Source organism: Medicago truncatula, chromosome 1 (assembly GCF_003473485.1).
Source record: "Medicago truncatula cultivar Jemalong A17 chromosome 1, MtrunA17r5.0-ANR, whole genome shotgun sequence".
Taxonomy (NCBI): Eukaryota; Viridiplantae; Streptophyta; class Magnoliopsida; order Fabales; family Fabaceae; genus Medicago; species Medicago truncatula.
In genome coordinates this window covers 52,660,898-52,677,226 of record NC_053042.1, presented here as the reverse complement: position 1 = coordinate 52,677,226, position 16,329 = coordinate 52,660,898, and the positions used below count along the sequence as shown (strand labels likewise).

Below are 16,329 nucleotides of genomic sequence, written 5' to 3'. Positions count from 1 at the left end.
GTTACGGCTATGTCATGGCTCAATCTTATATATTTATCCTTAAAAAATGTTGAAAGTTGTTTTTCCCACCCTAACAAGTTCTAGCACGTCCTACTACTTTTCGGATTGTATATTTCAAAAGATTTTTTTTTTTTTTTACAAGTATATATATTTCAAAAGATGTAATGTTCAAAAACCTTCCATAAACAATTTTTTTAATTTTTATTTTAGAATCAGAAAAGATTAAACGATTTTTCTGATCAAAATCAGGGTGAAGATATATCAAATATTTTAAATTTTAGTATTATTTCGGATAGATTACATACTGCTAAATTCATTTTACTTCAATGATTTTTTTATATGACAGAGTTTGATGGAGTGTTTGCATTGCAAGTAGATGTAGACATTTTATCAACCGTCAATTTTGAAAGAATAAGCCAATATCTCTATTTTTCTCTACTCAAATATCATCATCTTTGATAATTGATAGTATGATCACTCATTTTACTTGAGCGCAGGTATGCTCCATTTACCACCAGCTCCATTTACCCCATTTAGGGTCTTGGATGAGTGACATGTGGCAAAAATGGATTCAATGGTTCAGATTAAAAATAAACAAAAACATCAGTTTTTTTAATTAAAAAAAAAGAGAGAGAGCAAACACGCGCTTCTCTTCTCTGCAAACACGCGTTTCTCTTCTCTCGTATCACACAGTTCATCTTCTTCAATCTCCCTCACCGCCATGCCTCCCTTATGTTGTCGCCCTCGCCGTCATGCCTCTAGGAACCGCCGTCTATTAAACACATCATCGCCCTCTTCCTATCACCGCCCCTCTCCCCCGTCTCACCGCCGTCTCATCGCCCTCCTCACATACTAAAACACCTTGTTGCTCTTCTCTTCCACACCAGTCGATTCACTCTTACCCACATTTACCCTTGCCAATTTCTAAATATTCATGACAACATTAATTCGGTCACTGAGAATTCTCAAATAATCATGACAACATTAATTCGTTCACTGAGAATTCTGATAAATTAGTTTTCTCCATAGCAGTAGTTTTGATAAATAGTGCAATGGTTTTGAAATATTGCAGTAGTTTTGAAACTTCACAGAGATGATGGATTTTAGCTTTTACACTTTCTTCTTTTCCTACACCTTGATAGATGAATGATGAACTTGACAATTTGTTCATTGTTTTGAAATGATCATAATAAAATTCTGCTCTTGAAACAATACAGTGGTCTTAATCATGCACATCTTGATTATTTCTATGCTCTTCTGGCTGCTCTTAGTGCAGTGGGATTAACCGCCTTCTAGTTTTTCTCAAAATCATATGTTTATAAGAGAACAAGCACATAGAGTAAGCAACTGGAAGCATATGGAGAAACTTTTTTACTGGAAAAGAATTTCAAATCTTTCAGTAGACCATTGTATTTGTAAATTCATTGATAAGACATTGCACCACTTGTTGATCGATTTTGGAAAGATATGATGCAAGACTAATGAAGGCACATTTGTATGTGAAATAATGAACTGAATTATTTATACTTTATGGTTTCTGTTTAAACTTGTAAGTTGTTATGTAATGATAGCTATAGCTCTTCTTTTACGAGGATGTTCTATTTTGTAATAATGTAATAATATCTCATGATGATTAATGCCTTTCAATTAATCTGGACCAAGTATGCAGGTAACTACTCCCATTTATTAGAGTTGGAGGAGGAATGAAAGTAGAACTTGAAAAGTTTCTCTACAATCTACATGATGTGGATGACATGAAATTATGATTATTCTTCTATCAGCACCTTTATATACACAAGTATCTATTAACAGTTTTTGAGAACTCAACTAATCATGATCAACTAATAACGACCTTCTAACTAACCAACAACTTAAGATAATATGTGTAATACTAGGTAATCTAAACTGTAGTGACACACACCAGCAGCCACACACCAATAACAGAAGCTTAGAAAGAGCTTCCTCCACTAGAACAAGGCGCAGCCACTGTACAATAATAACGATAATCCACACAAGGATCCGCCAAAACAAAAACCTGTCACATGATTCTTGATAAAACATTACAAGTCTGTCAAAACAAAAATGTTGCATTCTCTCAAATTTGTGCAACAGACAAGATGCATAATACAAGATAAAAGTACTTGAACATAATTTGTGATATTTCAAAACACATGCATAATCTCACTGTCACTGTTATAATTCAAAAAACCAGTAGCAAATTGTTAAACCAGTACCTCACTGTCACTGTTATAACAGACAGATTTGTGATATTTTACATCAAAATTCTTAAATCTTACAAGTCTCCTAACAAACACATCAAAGTACTTGAACATTACAAGTCTCATAACAAACACATTAGAGTACTTGAACATTACAAGTCTCCTAACACACACATAAAAACTGTGAAATTACAATGAGTTAACTTGGCTTGATTGTGTTGCTTGGATTGTATCTTGATGTTGAGTTTCATTGCTTACTTGGCTTGATTGTACTAAACCTTCTTGAGATTTTTTCTTTTTTTCTGAGCGCATCTTTATCTTTTTACGTTCTTTTTCAAGCCAAGACATATAACGTTTTTTACTCTTACGTGGACAATCCTTTGTCTTTATGCCTTTTGCCTTGCCAACGGTGTCTATGTTGTTGTCGACTTCATCATTCGCAATTGATATGGATACATGAACCATTCCACTTGATTCTCCATCCAGATATTTTTTGGACAACATATCATTAACTATTTTGCTGGACTCTTCATAAACTTTGGACAAAAATGTGTAAGTTTCATGAGATTCTGAAGCTCTATTGGTCAATTTAAGCAACTGAGGACATAACTCATTGTACCGCTTCATGAAATGGGCTTTTTGGTCTAATTCAACATGCCTCCCACTCCAACCTTGATTACTTCCCAGCCTTGCATCTCTTGTCCATCGTTTTAGTATGTAGTGTTCGGGAATTAACTTAATGTTCATGACATCTAAAACTTTCAAAGCATGATTACATAAGATGCCATGTGTCTCAAATTTACGACAATCACAAGAAACTTTTTGTTCCATATGATTTCCTATTACCATCCTCTCCTTTGCATTATCATAATTTGTGACAACATACAAACCTTCTTTCACCTCCTTTATGCAAGTATCTTGATATTCTTCATATTCCTCTTGAAATTCCTCAAAAAAATTTGGAGTGTAAACACTTGCGGCTTGTAAGAGCATACGAGCCTTCTTCATTTTCAATTTAGGAAGCTTATGTCTTGAATCATATTCTGCTTCTGACTCATTGTTCCGTTTAGCATTGACAGCCCTTTTAAAGTGAGTAAAAAATTGTACCAAATTTATATCTGACTTCAAATGGTTTTTCAAATCAGCATTAAAGCTCTCACTTAATTGAGTAGATCGCATACCTGCCGTGAATGTTTTCCGAACATAAGCCCATGCCCATTTTTCCTTCAATTTAAAAATTGAATGCAACCACGAATCTTTCAAAACATTATGATCAACAAGTAAAGAATTCCATTCCTTCAAAAATTCACTTTCCTCCTCGTGTAGATCTATGCATGCTTCAAAATCCAAACGGAATCGCGAACTCTTTTGATATAGATGGTTCACATGCCTAAGAGCATTCTGTCTTATATGCCAAGTGCACAATCCATGAAATGTTTTTGGCATAACTAAAGAAATAGCTTTAGCCATTGCTGCATCTTGATCTGTTAGAATGGTTTTAGGCTTTTCTCCACCCATTGCTTTCAGAAAAGTTTCAAATAACCACTGAAAAGAAGGAATTGTTTCATCATATAACAATGTTGCCCCAAAAATGACGGTTTGCCTGTGATTATTAAGTCCAACAAATACACCGAAAGGTCGATAATCCTTATTTGTCTTGTAAGTGGTGTCAAAAGTGATGATATCACCAAAGTATCCATAATCATTAATCATCTGTGCATCCGCCCAAAATATATTTGTTATTAGCTCATCAACATCCATTTGAAAATCATAAAAGAATGATGGATTTTCACTTTCTTGTTTGAAATATGTCATCAAGGCACCCACTTCACCGTACTTTAGTGATTGCTTCCTTTTGGTTTTAAGCAAATTCTTAAGGTCTTGGCTTGTAAAACCGACAGTCTCTACCCCACCAGCTTGCTTGGATATATATTGATGCAACTCTCTTGGTCTTAAGCCAGATTCATCTCCCAAGACAATTTGTGATGCTTGTGCCTCAGATATGTGTCGATGGGAGCGAATCATATGAACATACTCAGGTGGAACCAGAAGGTGGTTATGTTGAGATTCAAAGTCAACAACCTTATATTTCCCTATCTTTCGATCAAGTGAAATAACCATACGCGCTGTGCATCCTGTTCTGGTTTCTGCTCTAGACTCCGCCGTCGGTTGACGTCTTTTGTCAACAACTCGCGCACCCTCTTTGAAGCATGTGAATCTTCTCGAAGTCAAAACTCCATCTATTCTGCTTTTATTTCCATATTCTCGACGAATACCAAATCCAATTCTTTTACTGTAATCATTATAAAATTCATATGCCACCGCCTCAGATTCAAATTGCATTCCCAAGTGAGGTCCACTATTGGCAATACTTTCTTTCTCGTGATGAACATTTTGTTCATGGATATTGTTCACCCATTTATCGACACAATCTGGAATTGATGATGAATCCATGTTTTCTGAGAAAGTACGAACAGAGTCTTAGTGTCATAGATTGTGATGAGCAATAGGAAAAGAATAAACATAAAAGAAATGTTGAAAACAACAAACAGTTTAAATTAAAGAAGTGCATACAAGAAATTTCATCATATAAATTAGATAGCACATGAATAAGAATAGTAGTAGGAATAGCAGAATTAGCAATTGCGGCGTTTAAAAAACCGTAAATATACAAACCAAATAGCAGCGATGCAAAAACTAGTAAATGCATAATACTCATGTTTGAAATAGATCACATAACAGCTAATAGTAGCAGTAGTCTTAACAGAACAAATCAATAGCAGCGATATAAAACTCATAGCAGCAATGCACAAACCAAATAAAGCTTAGACCATATATGATTCACAAACCAAATAATGCACAAATCAATAGCACCGATATAAAATTCAAATACCACTATTTAAAACTACAAAGATTGTTTGATTTGAAACGACGGCGACGAGACAACGGTTACCAGAAGAGGGGACGATGCATGGAGTGGATGAGGAGGATCCTGTTATTGAGAGATGAATGAACACCAGCGATTGAGATGAACGGCGACACAATCGGCGGTTGTTGGCGCTGATGACAGGGAAACGAAGAGGTTCTAAGGGAAGCTGAAAAGAGAGTGGGTAACGTTCACGTATGAAAGAAGAAGAGAAGAGAAGCGCGTGTTTGCTCTCTCTCTCTTTTTTATTAAAAAAACTGATGTTTTTGTTTATTTTTAATCTGAACCATTGAATCCATTTTTGCCACATGTCACTCATCCAAGACCCTAAATGAGGTAAATGGAGCTGGTGGTAAATGGAGCATACCTGCGCTCATTTTACTTGCATCTATAATATTGAGATATAATATTTTAGCATCATCTTACCTCCGAAGATTCATGGGATCAGACGATTCACACAAGATTGTATGTTCATTTGGAGAGCTTCATACTCAGTTTTTTTGAAGGAGACGACTCTAAATAAAAAATTTATTATTACTACGTAATATATTAACCTCTGTAGAAAATAAATTTGTCTTTGTATCCAAAAAAGACTGTGTTTGTTGTTGGTAGACACTAGCTAATTTTTGTTATAGCAATGCTACATAACGAATAGGGATAACAATTGTACCCAGACCTTATGGGGACTTCCAAAAAGTATCCGCTATGGATAATGTAAAACCCCGTTTTCATGGGTTCGGCTTGGGTATGGGTAATTACCCGCATATTTGAATGTGTATGGACACGGCTATGGGCACTGTACTATCCAGTCCCGCAATCCGCATATATGTGTTTATATAATATGATAAATAATTTATTTATTTTTTGAGTACAATTAATTAATTTATTTAACTATTTAAACCTCACGCTAAAACATTTTAATACAACTTAATAAAAACTTTAGTAATAATTTATTATGATTTAACATGCAACTGCAACTTTTTAACGTATAACTTGTGTAAAGTACTATCTATTTTTTCTTTCTTTCTAGTGATATTTTGGATGCTTTTTTTATTTGGCTAATTAAATACTACCATTCGGACTATTTTATGAGTTGATTTGAAATTTTATGGATTATAGTTTTATTTCAATTGTGATATTTTTTTATTGTCTTTTCACAGTTAAAATGCGGGTAATGGGTGCAGGTATGGACACTTAAGTGCCCATAGGGTATGAGGAAGGACACAAAAATTATTGCCCACGTGGGTACGGATATTTTTTACGAACGCGGGTATGGAGATGGGTACCATAGTACCCTGCCCATTGGGTACCCATTACCATCCTAATATTAACGAACAAATACACCACGAAGTTATCACGAATTAAAAGGAGTAGTTAGAGAAGTTATCACGAATTAAGAAGAGTTAATTATTGATTTTTGCAGAATACATCGGGTAAATGAGATTAAAATTGATGCTGCAATTACACTTATGCTCTCATTCATGATGTTTTCATCACTAACAATTTTGGAGATAAATAGCATTTTCCTTTATGTAACTGACGTAAATTTATGACATTTAAAAATAAATAATATAGGTCTCATATCCTACATTAGTGGATGGTGAGATTAATTTCGTATTAGCCAATTCGTAAGTTAGATACCGTCTTTTTAAACATAAAGTTTAAGTCTCATTTATTTTTTACAATAGAGACTGTCATATACTCAATTGCTATAATCCAATATTATTTATATATTAAATAATTGATCAATTGATTTATTTAGGATAATAGATAATAGATAAAAACAATGAATCAACAACTTAGCAATATATCATTTATAATAATAAAATACTCACTCAATTTCTTATAAAAAAAAAAAAAAGGACAAAGTTTATAATACATAAGCAACACAAATTTTGCACTATACATAAGTTTATTTTCATGGTTAGATCAATAAATTTTTTCATTGAATCAAATAAGATGTAATGAAATTTGTTAATTCAATATTAAATAATAGGCTTAAATGCTCTTTTGGTCCCTTAAATATTTAATTGGTATCTATTTGGTCCCTTAACTAAAAAAAAGATTGTCTGAATACTTTAAGTTTTTTTTTAGTCTCGTTTTGGTCCCTTCTGTTAGGTTTTCGTTAGAGTTTAAAAAAAAGTTAACTCCTGGACACGTGTCACTTTGTCATTGGCTCTGAGTTTTTTTACAAAAAAAAAAAAATATATTTTTTAAAAAATTTTAGAAAAAATATTTTTTAAATATATATATTTTATTTTTTTAAAAAAATCGCAGAACCAATGACAAGGTGACACGTGTCACTTTGTCATTGGCTTTGGGATTTTTTTTTTAAATATATATTTTTTTAAAAAATATATTATTATTTTTTTTGTAAAAAAGAAAAAAAAACTCACAGCCAATGACAAGGTGACACGTGTCCAGGAGTTAACTTTTTTTTTAAACTCTAAAGGAAACCTAACAGAAAGGACCAAACGAGACTAAAAAAAACTTAAAGTACTCAAACAATCTTTTTTTTAGTTAATGGACCAAAGCGATATCAATTAAATACTTAAGGGCACAAAAGAGCCTTTAAGCCTAAATAATAAACTTATAGTGATGAAAGACCAATTTCTTAAAGAGAAATGATATTTGAACAACCATTTTTTGACAACTTTTGTGACAACTTTCTCTCTCATACTCACATGATTATTCTACTTTCTCTTTCTATTGCTTTGATTTTTGTGCCATTATCTAAATTTCTTTGTAAAATTTGGTTGTCCAACAAGTTGTCACAATAAATGGTTGTACCAATAACATTGCTCTTTCTTAAAGTTTAGTGAAAGATTAATTTACTTATGCCAAAAAAACAACAATCACTCAATTCGAAATACTATACCTGTGTCATTGTAAACTCTGATCAGCGTACCTCGTTTACAGATGAATGAATGCCATAAAAATAGTAATCAAGGAAGGAGAGGAGAGGAACAACATAGCATAGGTGATGAAAAGACAAGTCGTGTGCGCGAAAATGATTCCCTTGAATTCTTAAATCAATCATAAGTACAGATCACCATAAGACTGAGTGACAATGCCTCACCCTCACAAGTCATCTCTACAACATCAATTGCTACAAATAACACCAACATGGTAAAAATGTACTTGTTTCTTTTCCTTTACCAAAAGCGTGTTAATTAATTAAGTGAACTATGTCTCAGCTCCCAAAATGAATGCCATTGCCACCAGGTGATGGAACTTGACTAAGTACGGTTTACAAATTACTTTAAAGGAATGGCAACCATGGCATTAAGGATCAAGTAAGTATAAGGTTGGGAAAGAACTAGCTATCTTTTTTTGTCAAGAAATTACGATAATAATATTGCTTATTTTTTATAGAAAAATGTTAAATAGTACTCCAGGACATCAACTAAAGAGATTAATATAGAAATTTTACATTAAAAAATGATGAAAAGTTGAATGTTTCGTTTTATAAAAGTAAAAAAGTTATTGTTTTTAATAGAAAATTTCTATTTTTAACTTTCTTAATCATTTCAATACTTTTTTTATTCATTACAACAATAACCGAGTATTTTTTTTTGAGAAAGAAATAATAACCCAGTATTATTACCATAAGTATGGACGACTACATAGATCAAACAAATCAATTTATTACGTTCTGTGTTACATCATTATCCAAATCATTAACATCTAGAGTATTCATTAGTAATAGAAGTCATTTCACCACATGACCAAATCACATAAGCTTGCTTCCATCATCTTTTCTACAATAGATGTTACCTCAATTTTTTTATTTAATATTGTCATTCTTAATCCAATTTCGTCTAGTTTTATCATACATTCAACATAATATTCTCCTATCAACTACACTTAATTTTATTCTCGTCTCGTGTTGAATTTTTACTGCCGACACCATGTTTCATGCAGCTTCGTAAGTCTGACAATTGACTATAGAACTTTCTCTTAAATTTGAATGTTGCTTTTGCATCACATAAAACAATTGAGAGTCTGATCCTCATCTGTTCCAATCACCCATTTTGAATTCGATGATTTATAAATACATCAATTTCTTTATCCTTTTCTATAATGAATTGAAATATTTAAATTGTATGACTTCTATGATATGATATTTAAATTGTGTGCTAGAAATGTTTCATATTTTGCTAAATTTTTGTTTCACATGCTTCTATTACAACCTGCCATCCAATTTCTTTCTCAACTATATCATCCATAAAAAAAACATGCATTCTAGTGCCGACTCTACATTTTAATATTTGGATTAAAAGTTGTTTTTGTTTTTCTTATGTTTTAATAAATTGGGTCTTGGAGTTTTACCTCATCATGAACTAAAATAGTCTCCATTTTATTATTCAATTATTCAATACTGTACAACCATATACGACCTAGGACTTCATCTTAAATCTAAATCTATACATTTATTGGGCCGGCACTCTTCCTACTTTAAGAAAATGTTATATGAGTATAATTGTGGGTGGCATTTAGCATGCACAGGTATAAAACTTGTGCACCATGCACAAATTTTATTTCAACCACTAGATTAAACAGGTACATGGATTTTATTGTGGTCCATCTGCATCCTATCTTTTTTTAGTTTATTTTCAATCTTAGTTTTATCAACCTCCATGAGAGGCCACCAACACCAATCACTTTAATCTTTGTTGAATCAATGGATAGTGTGAAGAATGTGGCTATAGCCTCCTTTCTCAGTTGTTCAAAGACTGTAATTTTTTTTTTTCCACCGAAACCAAGAAAACCGAGTTAATTAGATCTGGAACGCATCCATTTTTATTTGCCGCCGTAAACCCAAGTTTTGCAGCTTTTATGTAGATAGAGGATATGCATACGGTAAACCCACCTTGAATAGTTGAAACATTGAATCCGAAATTCACAATTGGGTTTTTTAGTTTTCTCCATTTTTTAGCAATTGGGTCTGTGAATTTTGAGAAATAAAAAATGGGTATTGGAAAGATTGAGATAAAGTGTTGAAGATTCTAATAAGAGCCAAGATATATTTTCAAAGAAAACACTGGGTTGTTAAAGAAGGCTCAACAGCTAGCAATTTCTGGGTTAATTTATCATACTTTTTCTACTTATCTTAATAACAAATTATGTAGGAGAGTTAATGGATGATGTATTGGCTGAATAAAAATTTAAATGAAAGAAGGTAAATTAATGCCTAAAATCATGGCTAAATTAATGCCTTAGAGTTTTTTTGACAGAAAATGCCCAGAGTTAATGCATCGAATTAATGTCCAGAATTGGGTTTACATAATCAGCGATGTTACCCCTTTTTGAAGTGAATTTGGGAAGATTTATTAGCTATTATAAATTGAATGTAGTTCTAAAGTTTTGATTTGTTTACTTCTCGGGTGTTAGTTTTATATTAGTGTCATGCCATGGATTATTCAGTGAGTGCTTAGTACATGAAGCATCCAACCATGGAGGTTAAACTATGCATTATTAAGGGAGACGAGTTGCATAAGGTGGGTTGTATTAGGGAGATGAATTGTAGAAAGTCCGTGGTCAGATCTAGTGTGTGAGACACATGATAAGATATAATATAACTTAATATCTGATGGTTGAAATAAACTTGTGAATGGTGCACAAGTTTATGACTTGTGCATGCTAAATGCCACCATAATTGTGTGTATATAGTAGTATGTAGTATAATATTTACCGACAGTGGCAATCAAGTACAACAGTTGAACAGAAATTGTAGGGTCTGAGAAGTGAGAACCAAGTAACAACTGGGATACGAAGAAATAGTATATGATCTGGAATTAATAGCTAGGTATAGAGACTTATGCAAATACAATGCAAAGTGAGACAGCTGGGCTAGCTTGACCCTATTATATTGGCATTGCTGCACAGATAATGCTAAGCATCTTTGCTGTTTGATTAGATTGCACTACCTATCTACTACTGCTGCCCAATAAGACTTTGTCTTCTTGTCATTGAAATGAAATTGAAAAGGCATCACTCAAATAAATTAAATTAATTAATTTCAACACTATTATCATTCCAGAATCTCTATCTCACTCTGCATTTAGATTTCCATGTTTGCAAATTATTATTGTACTATACTATTATTATCACATAACATCCTCTCACTATTATATTATTTAACAACCCCAAACCATTACTTCTCTCATCTCTCACAACATACCCTTGCCCTAGTTAAACAAGATAGTTTCTTTCTCCACACAAATATAGTTTATTCATTGTTTTGTAACAACGTTAAACCGCTTCTATAACGCAATTCTCATAACTTCTTGGAATGGACAGTGGTGTGATTATGGAGGGAAGGAAGGAGGATCGAAGGGGCTCACTTCAGTCCAGTCCAAGACGGTAGAAGATGGCTGAGACTCAGCTGCTGACTCGTTGGTTCAATAGCTCACAACATGCATAGTGTCAACGTGTGTGCTTCTGATCCAACGATGCGGGAGCTGCATTCCAGTCGTCACTGTCATGTCTTGGACTGAAGGGGCCTCTTCATCGCCTCCAGCAACTATATCTTCATAATTATTACCTTCTAACTCTAATATTAGTATGTATTTAAATAGTTTATTCTTTATGCGAAATTTCTTATCATTGTTTAATTTGCAGCGTGTGAGATATAATGATTCATGAAGCGTCACTTTGTGTATGATCTTTTAGAACATGAACACTTTCCCAAGTGTAAGTGCTAGCACTATCAATGTTGTATATGAAATTAAAGAAAACCTTCATTTTATATTCGTAAAAAAAATCATTTTGTAAATTACTACTAATCTACTATCGCCTAAATTTATCTTACTTTTTAATGATGTACAGCATATTAATAATCTTTATTTTCTTGTATATACTTATTCTTGGCAGGAAACAATTCCAACTGGCTGGAAACAATTCCATTTTGATAAAGAAGAGTAAGAGGAAGAGAAAAGAGAGACTAACTAGTGTTTGGGAATGATTGAGCATTTGAAATGAGAATGAGTTAGAGAAAGATTGTACTTATGAAGAGAGAAAAATCTTAGAGGGATCTAAACAGAGTTGTGGCTAATACATTCTTTTCTTTTCAACCAAGCTTATACACAACCCCATGAACCTCCCTACTCTTTTCATTTTTTTTTTTTTTTTTTATGATCATAAATTTAACACGAAACAAAGTAACAAAACATGGTGTTATAGGTACCAAAGCCATCATGATTCATGATCAATTCACTTGTTAGTGAAAATGGTATAAACATGAATTAACTTTCAAAAAGATTGTATAGACTATTAGACATTGCTCTTATTAGATCATACTTGTAAACTAATAATAACAATTTTTTTTAAAATAATAATAATAATAACAATTTTATTTCTATTGATTTTTATTTTTTTTTGAAAGGAACATTTCTATTGATTTATTATTATCAATAAGTTTACTTTCTATATAAAAAAATGACGTGACATTAATAAGTTAGTAACAAATTGCATTTTTTTCCCCTATATCGGTATCAAAATTATGATGTGTCATTAATCCTTTTTATCTCTTACAAATAAATGAAATAATGCGATTTTTTTTCCAATTTATTTATGATAGCTTCCATATAATTTTGACATATCCACGTTATCTAAATAATTATCATTCATTTATATTATTAAAAAATAAAAAATATTATCCAACTATAAAATTGAAATCATTTACTCGTCAACATTACCTTATATTTCGGATGAAGTGAGCTTTTCATTGAAATTGAAATCTTTAAAAAAGAGGGTTAAATAAGAAAATGACCCCTATAAATACTGACAATTTCGTTTTAAATTCCTACAAAATAAAATTACATTTTTTAATCTTTGTAACATTTTTCTTTAACGATTTTTTTTTTTTTTAAATGACTAAAAATGTTGATGAAAAGTTTTAGAGGAACTAAAAAGTGCGATGTTGTGATTAAAAATGAAATTATCAATATTTATTAGGACTATTTACTTCATTAATCCTAAAAAAATATAAAGATGAATTATAGGAAAAAATCTTTTATTTGAAACTTTAAAAACAATTATAGATAAACTATATGAAAACAATAGACACAGATTATATAAGACAGTAACAAATAAAAGACTAAATATTCAAATATCTGCTATGTAGTGTTTATTATATCAGATAAAGAATTTAAAACATAAGATAGTTTGTCAATCAATTAAGATTCATAATTAAGACAAATAATAATATATATTGAAAATTTAAAAGTTTGAGAAAATGCATTGGTTTATATTTTAAATCAAAAATTGTAACCAAAAAAAAATATTTTAAATCAAAATTAGATAAATATTTTAGGCAAGAATTTGAGGCTGTCATAGCTAGGAGCCTGGGACTGTTTTGAACGCGGGAACTGACGATAAATGGATATGGAAACACGACGCAGCTGTTGTTTTCTTGGTAAAATCTGCATATTCAATGCTGCAAAAATCAGTGTTCTCATAATTTGGTGTCGACGTAGCTGTAGAGGGCCTCGAAACTGTTGTGGAATTGTTCAGTTCCATCAAAATGTATGTTATGGAGGCTTCCAACCATTTATTGTTCTCATGTCCATTTGCCTTTAATGTCGAGGTGTAAATTCGACACATCATATGGCTATATCAGTACTAACTTGGATTCTTTGAACAACAAGAGATAAGATGATCTTTGAAGGGAAGGGTGCCAACATTAGTAAGGTCATTACAAAGATTAGGTTCCTATTTGGGGTTGGTTTATTTGGACGGAAGGAAGCATACCACCAGGATGCACATTTTCATATTGGTGTGGTCACCTTTTAGTGACATGTACGAGTTTTGAGTAAATTTAGTGTATCTTAATTGTGTTGTATGTTGTCCCGTAACTGTAGCTTAATTGGTATCTATCCAAGATAATTTGTGCGGTGGTCGGGGTTCGAACCCCAAATTCTCCACTGCTTCACCAAAATAAAAAATGGAAGGTGTTCCTTTAATGCAATTTTGCTTAAAAAAGAAAAAGATAAAATATTTGTAAGACAATGAATATATAGTTTTGGTGGGTCAAGTAATGTTCTTTTTTTAATATTTTTATCCTTTAAAATATGGCAAATTCTATGGTACACTCAATATATTTGAGTGTACCGGTACACCCACTCTTTAAATTAATAGTTAAATAAGTTGTTTTTTGAAGAAAAATATATTTTTTTTATCATTTATAATTATGATAACTAAATCTTATTCATAAAAAATGTCAACAAAATAAAATTATTATTTTTTGAATTTTTATCACTCATAATCGAGAACATTCATTATTTTTTATGATAATATGTAAAAAAAATTACTATAATTCTTATAAACAATGAAATGATGTTTTTTCTTATGAAATGATGTTCTATAAAATATAAATATTGATAGATAGTTATTTATTACATAAAAAATGATCGTTAATTTATAAAATTATGAAGCAGGAGTACCGATACACCTCACTTTGTGAGTGTGCCGTAGAAGTTCCCTTAAAATATTACTTTCTCCAAAATTTTCCAAAAAACATATCTCTATTCCTCCAAAAAAAATGGTTTCCCTCTCTCTAAATCCCTTATACCCTAAAAAAATTGGTTTACCAAATCAATTTGTTCGATCCCCTCTCTCTGGAGTCCTCTCTGAAACGCACCGTTTAAAAGTTTTTTTTTTAGAGACACTGTTTTAAAGCTAAAAGGAAGGGTTTCGATTCCACAAAATACATACACAAACACTCTTCGTTTCAATCGATTCGATTTTCTTCACTTTCTTTTCCCAGTTTTTCTCAGATTCTGCTTTCAAAGGTTTGTGTTTCATCGATTTTTGTTGATTTTTTTTTCAGTAGTTGAAATTCAAGCCTTTGATTTTATATTTATTTCTCTAGTCTTTTTCAATTCTGGAATATGTTTCTTATATCTTTTACTCGTGTTTGCTATTGATTACGCGTTATTTTGTATTTAGAATAAGATACTGATAATTGTTATATTATTAGTTTGGAATTGGTTTAATTTCTGGGAGTTATACATGTTGATTTTTCGGTGTAATTATAGTGAAACCCAATTCGGTTCCTCGCAATTTTCTCGCGGCCCAATTCAATCCACGACTTATTTTGAAACACAATGCGCTGTGAAAGTGTTGGGCATTAGTAGGGTAGTAGAAAATTGCACACAATTGAGAGAGATCAGAATTTAAGGGGTTGTAATAAAGTGGCTACTAACATTATTATTGAGTCGATGGTATTTGCAAGGCCGTCATTGCGAATAATGGCTCCGAACAGTGGCGGATCTTCATAGGGACCTGCAGGTGCCATGGTACCCCCTATATATATATATATATATATATATATTAAATTAGGCATAATTGTGTTACAACTACGCAAATGGCGCTGTGGAATTGATTTTTGTTTTTCTTGCGTAGGTCGCGGGTTCGACTCTTCCATCCTCTTTATATTTATGTTATATTTTTACTATTTTGTTCAAAAAAAAAAAAGCTCCTTATGTGGATTCAAACTGGCATCCCCTACTCTGCTATCAAGCAAAATAAACCACTAGACCAGTTAACAGTTATGATATTTCTTTCACACAGTTTAATATATATTTCATACAATTCTGGCACCCCGCATAAAATATTCCAAGATCCGCCACTGGCTCCGAAAGATTTTCTTTGCTATTTCAGCAAGCGGAAACTCTTTTTGGGTCACGATATCATGTTTGCTAGTATGTTGTAAGGGCTCTGATCAAGTTTGAACTCATAAAAGTTGGTGAGAGATTTATGTTTTAGGAGTTACTTCTTGGTTTTTTCTTTGATAATGTCAACTTAGATTTGTTGTATTTTCTTGTCACTTTGTACATCATTGTTTTTCTAGTAACTGTGTACGGTAAAACTTTTATATAATCCACACTGCAAAGCAACCTTATAGGTATTGGATATAGTTTTCTTGAATTCTATATTCCTGGATTTTTATTTTGTTTCACTCTTATTGCAGATCCTATTGACTTTATAAAACCAAATTTGTCATTTCTTTTTAGGCAAAACCTATTTCCTAGTGCTATCAGATAGAAGTTAAATGATTAGTTTAGTTTGTGTAACTATTAATAAAATTAGATATTTTTGAATGCTTTACCATGTAAGGGAAGAAAAATTTAGTAGGGGATAAACACTCTTTTATGAAATAACGGGATAAACACTCTTTTA

At 31.9% G+C, this 16,329-nt stretch overlaps 1 protein-coding gene across 1 annotated transcript; it reads right to left on the bottom strand.

Moving 5' to 3' along the window:
• Positions 1–2,408: 2,408 nt before the first annotated feature.
• On the bottom strand, positions 2,409–4,673 carry LOC112418679 (protein FAR1-RELATED SEQUENCE 5-like). Its single transcript, XM_024775148.2, has one exon. The coding sequence runs from the start codon at positions 4,671–4,673 to the stop codon at positions 2,409–2,411; it is 2,265 nt and encodes a 754-aa protein (XP_024630916.2).
• Between the last annotated feature and the right edge of the window lie 11,656 nt (positions 4,674–16,329).

Excerpts from the sequence above, each read along its gene's own strand:
- LOC112418679 (XM_024775148.2), bottom strand. The coding sequence starts at position 4,673 with ATGGATTCATCATCAATTCCAGATTGTGTCGATAAATGGGTGAACAAT.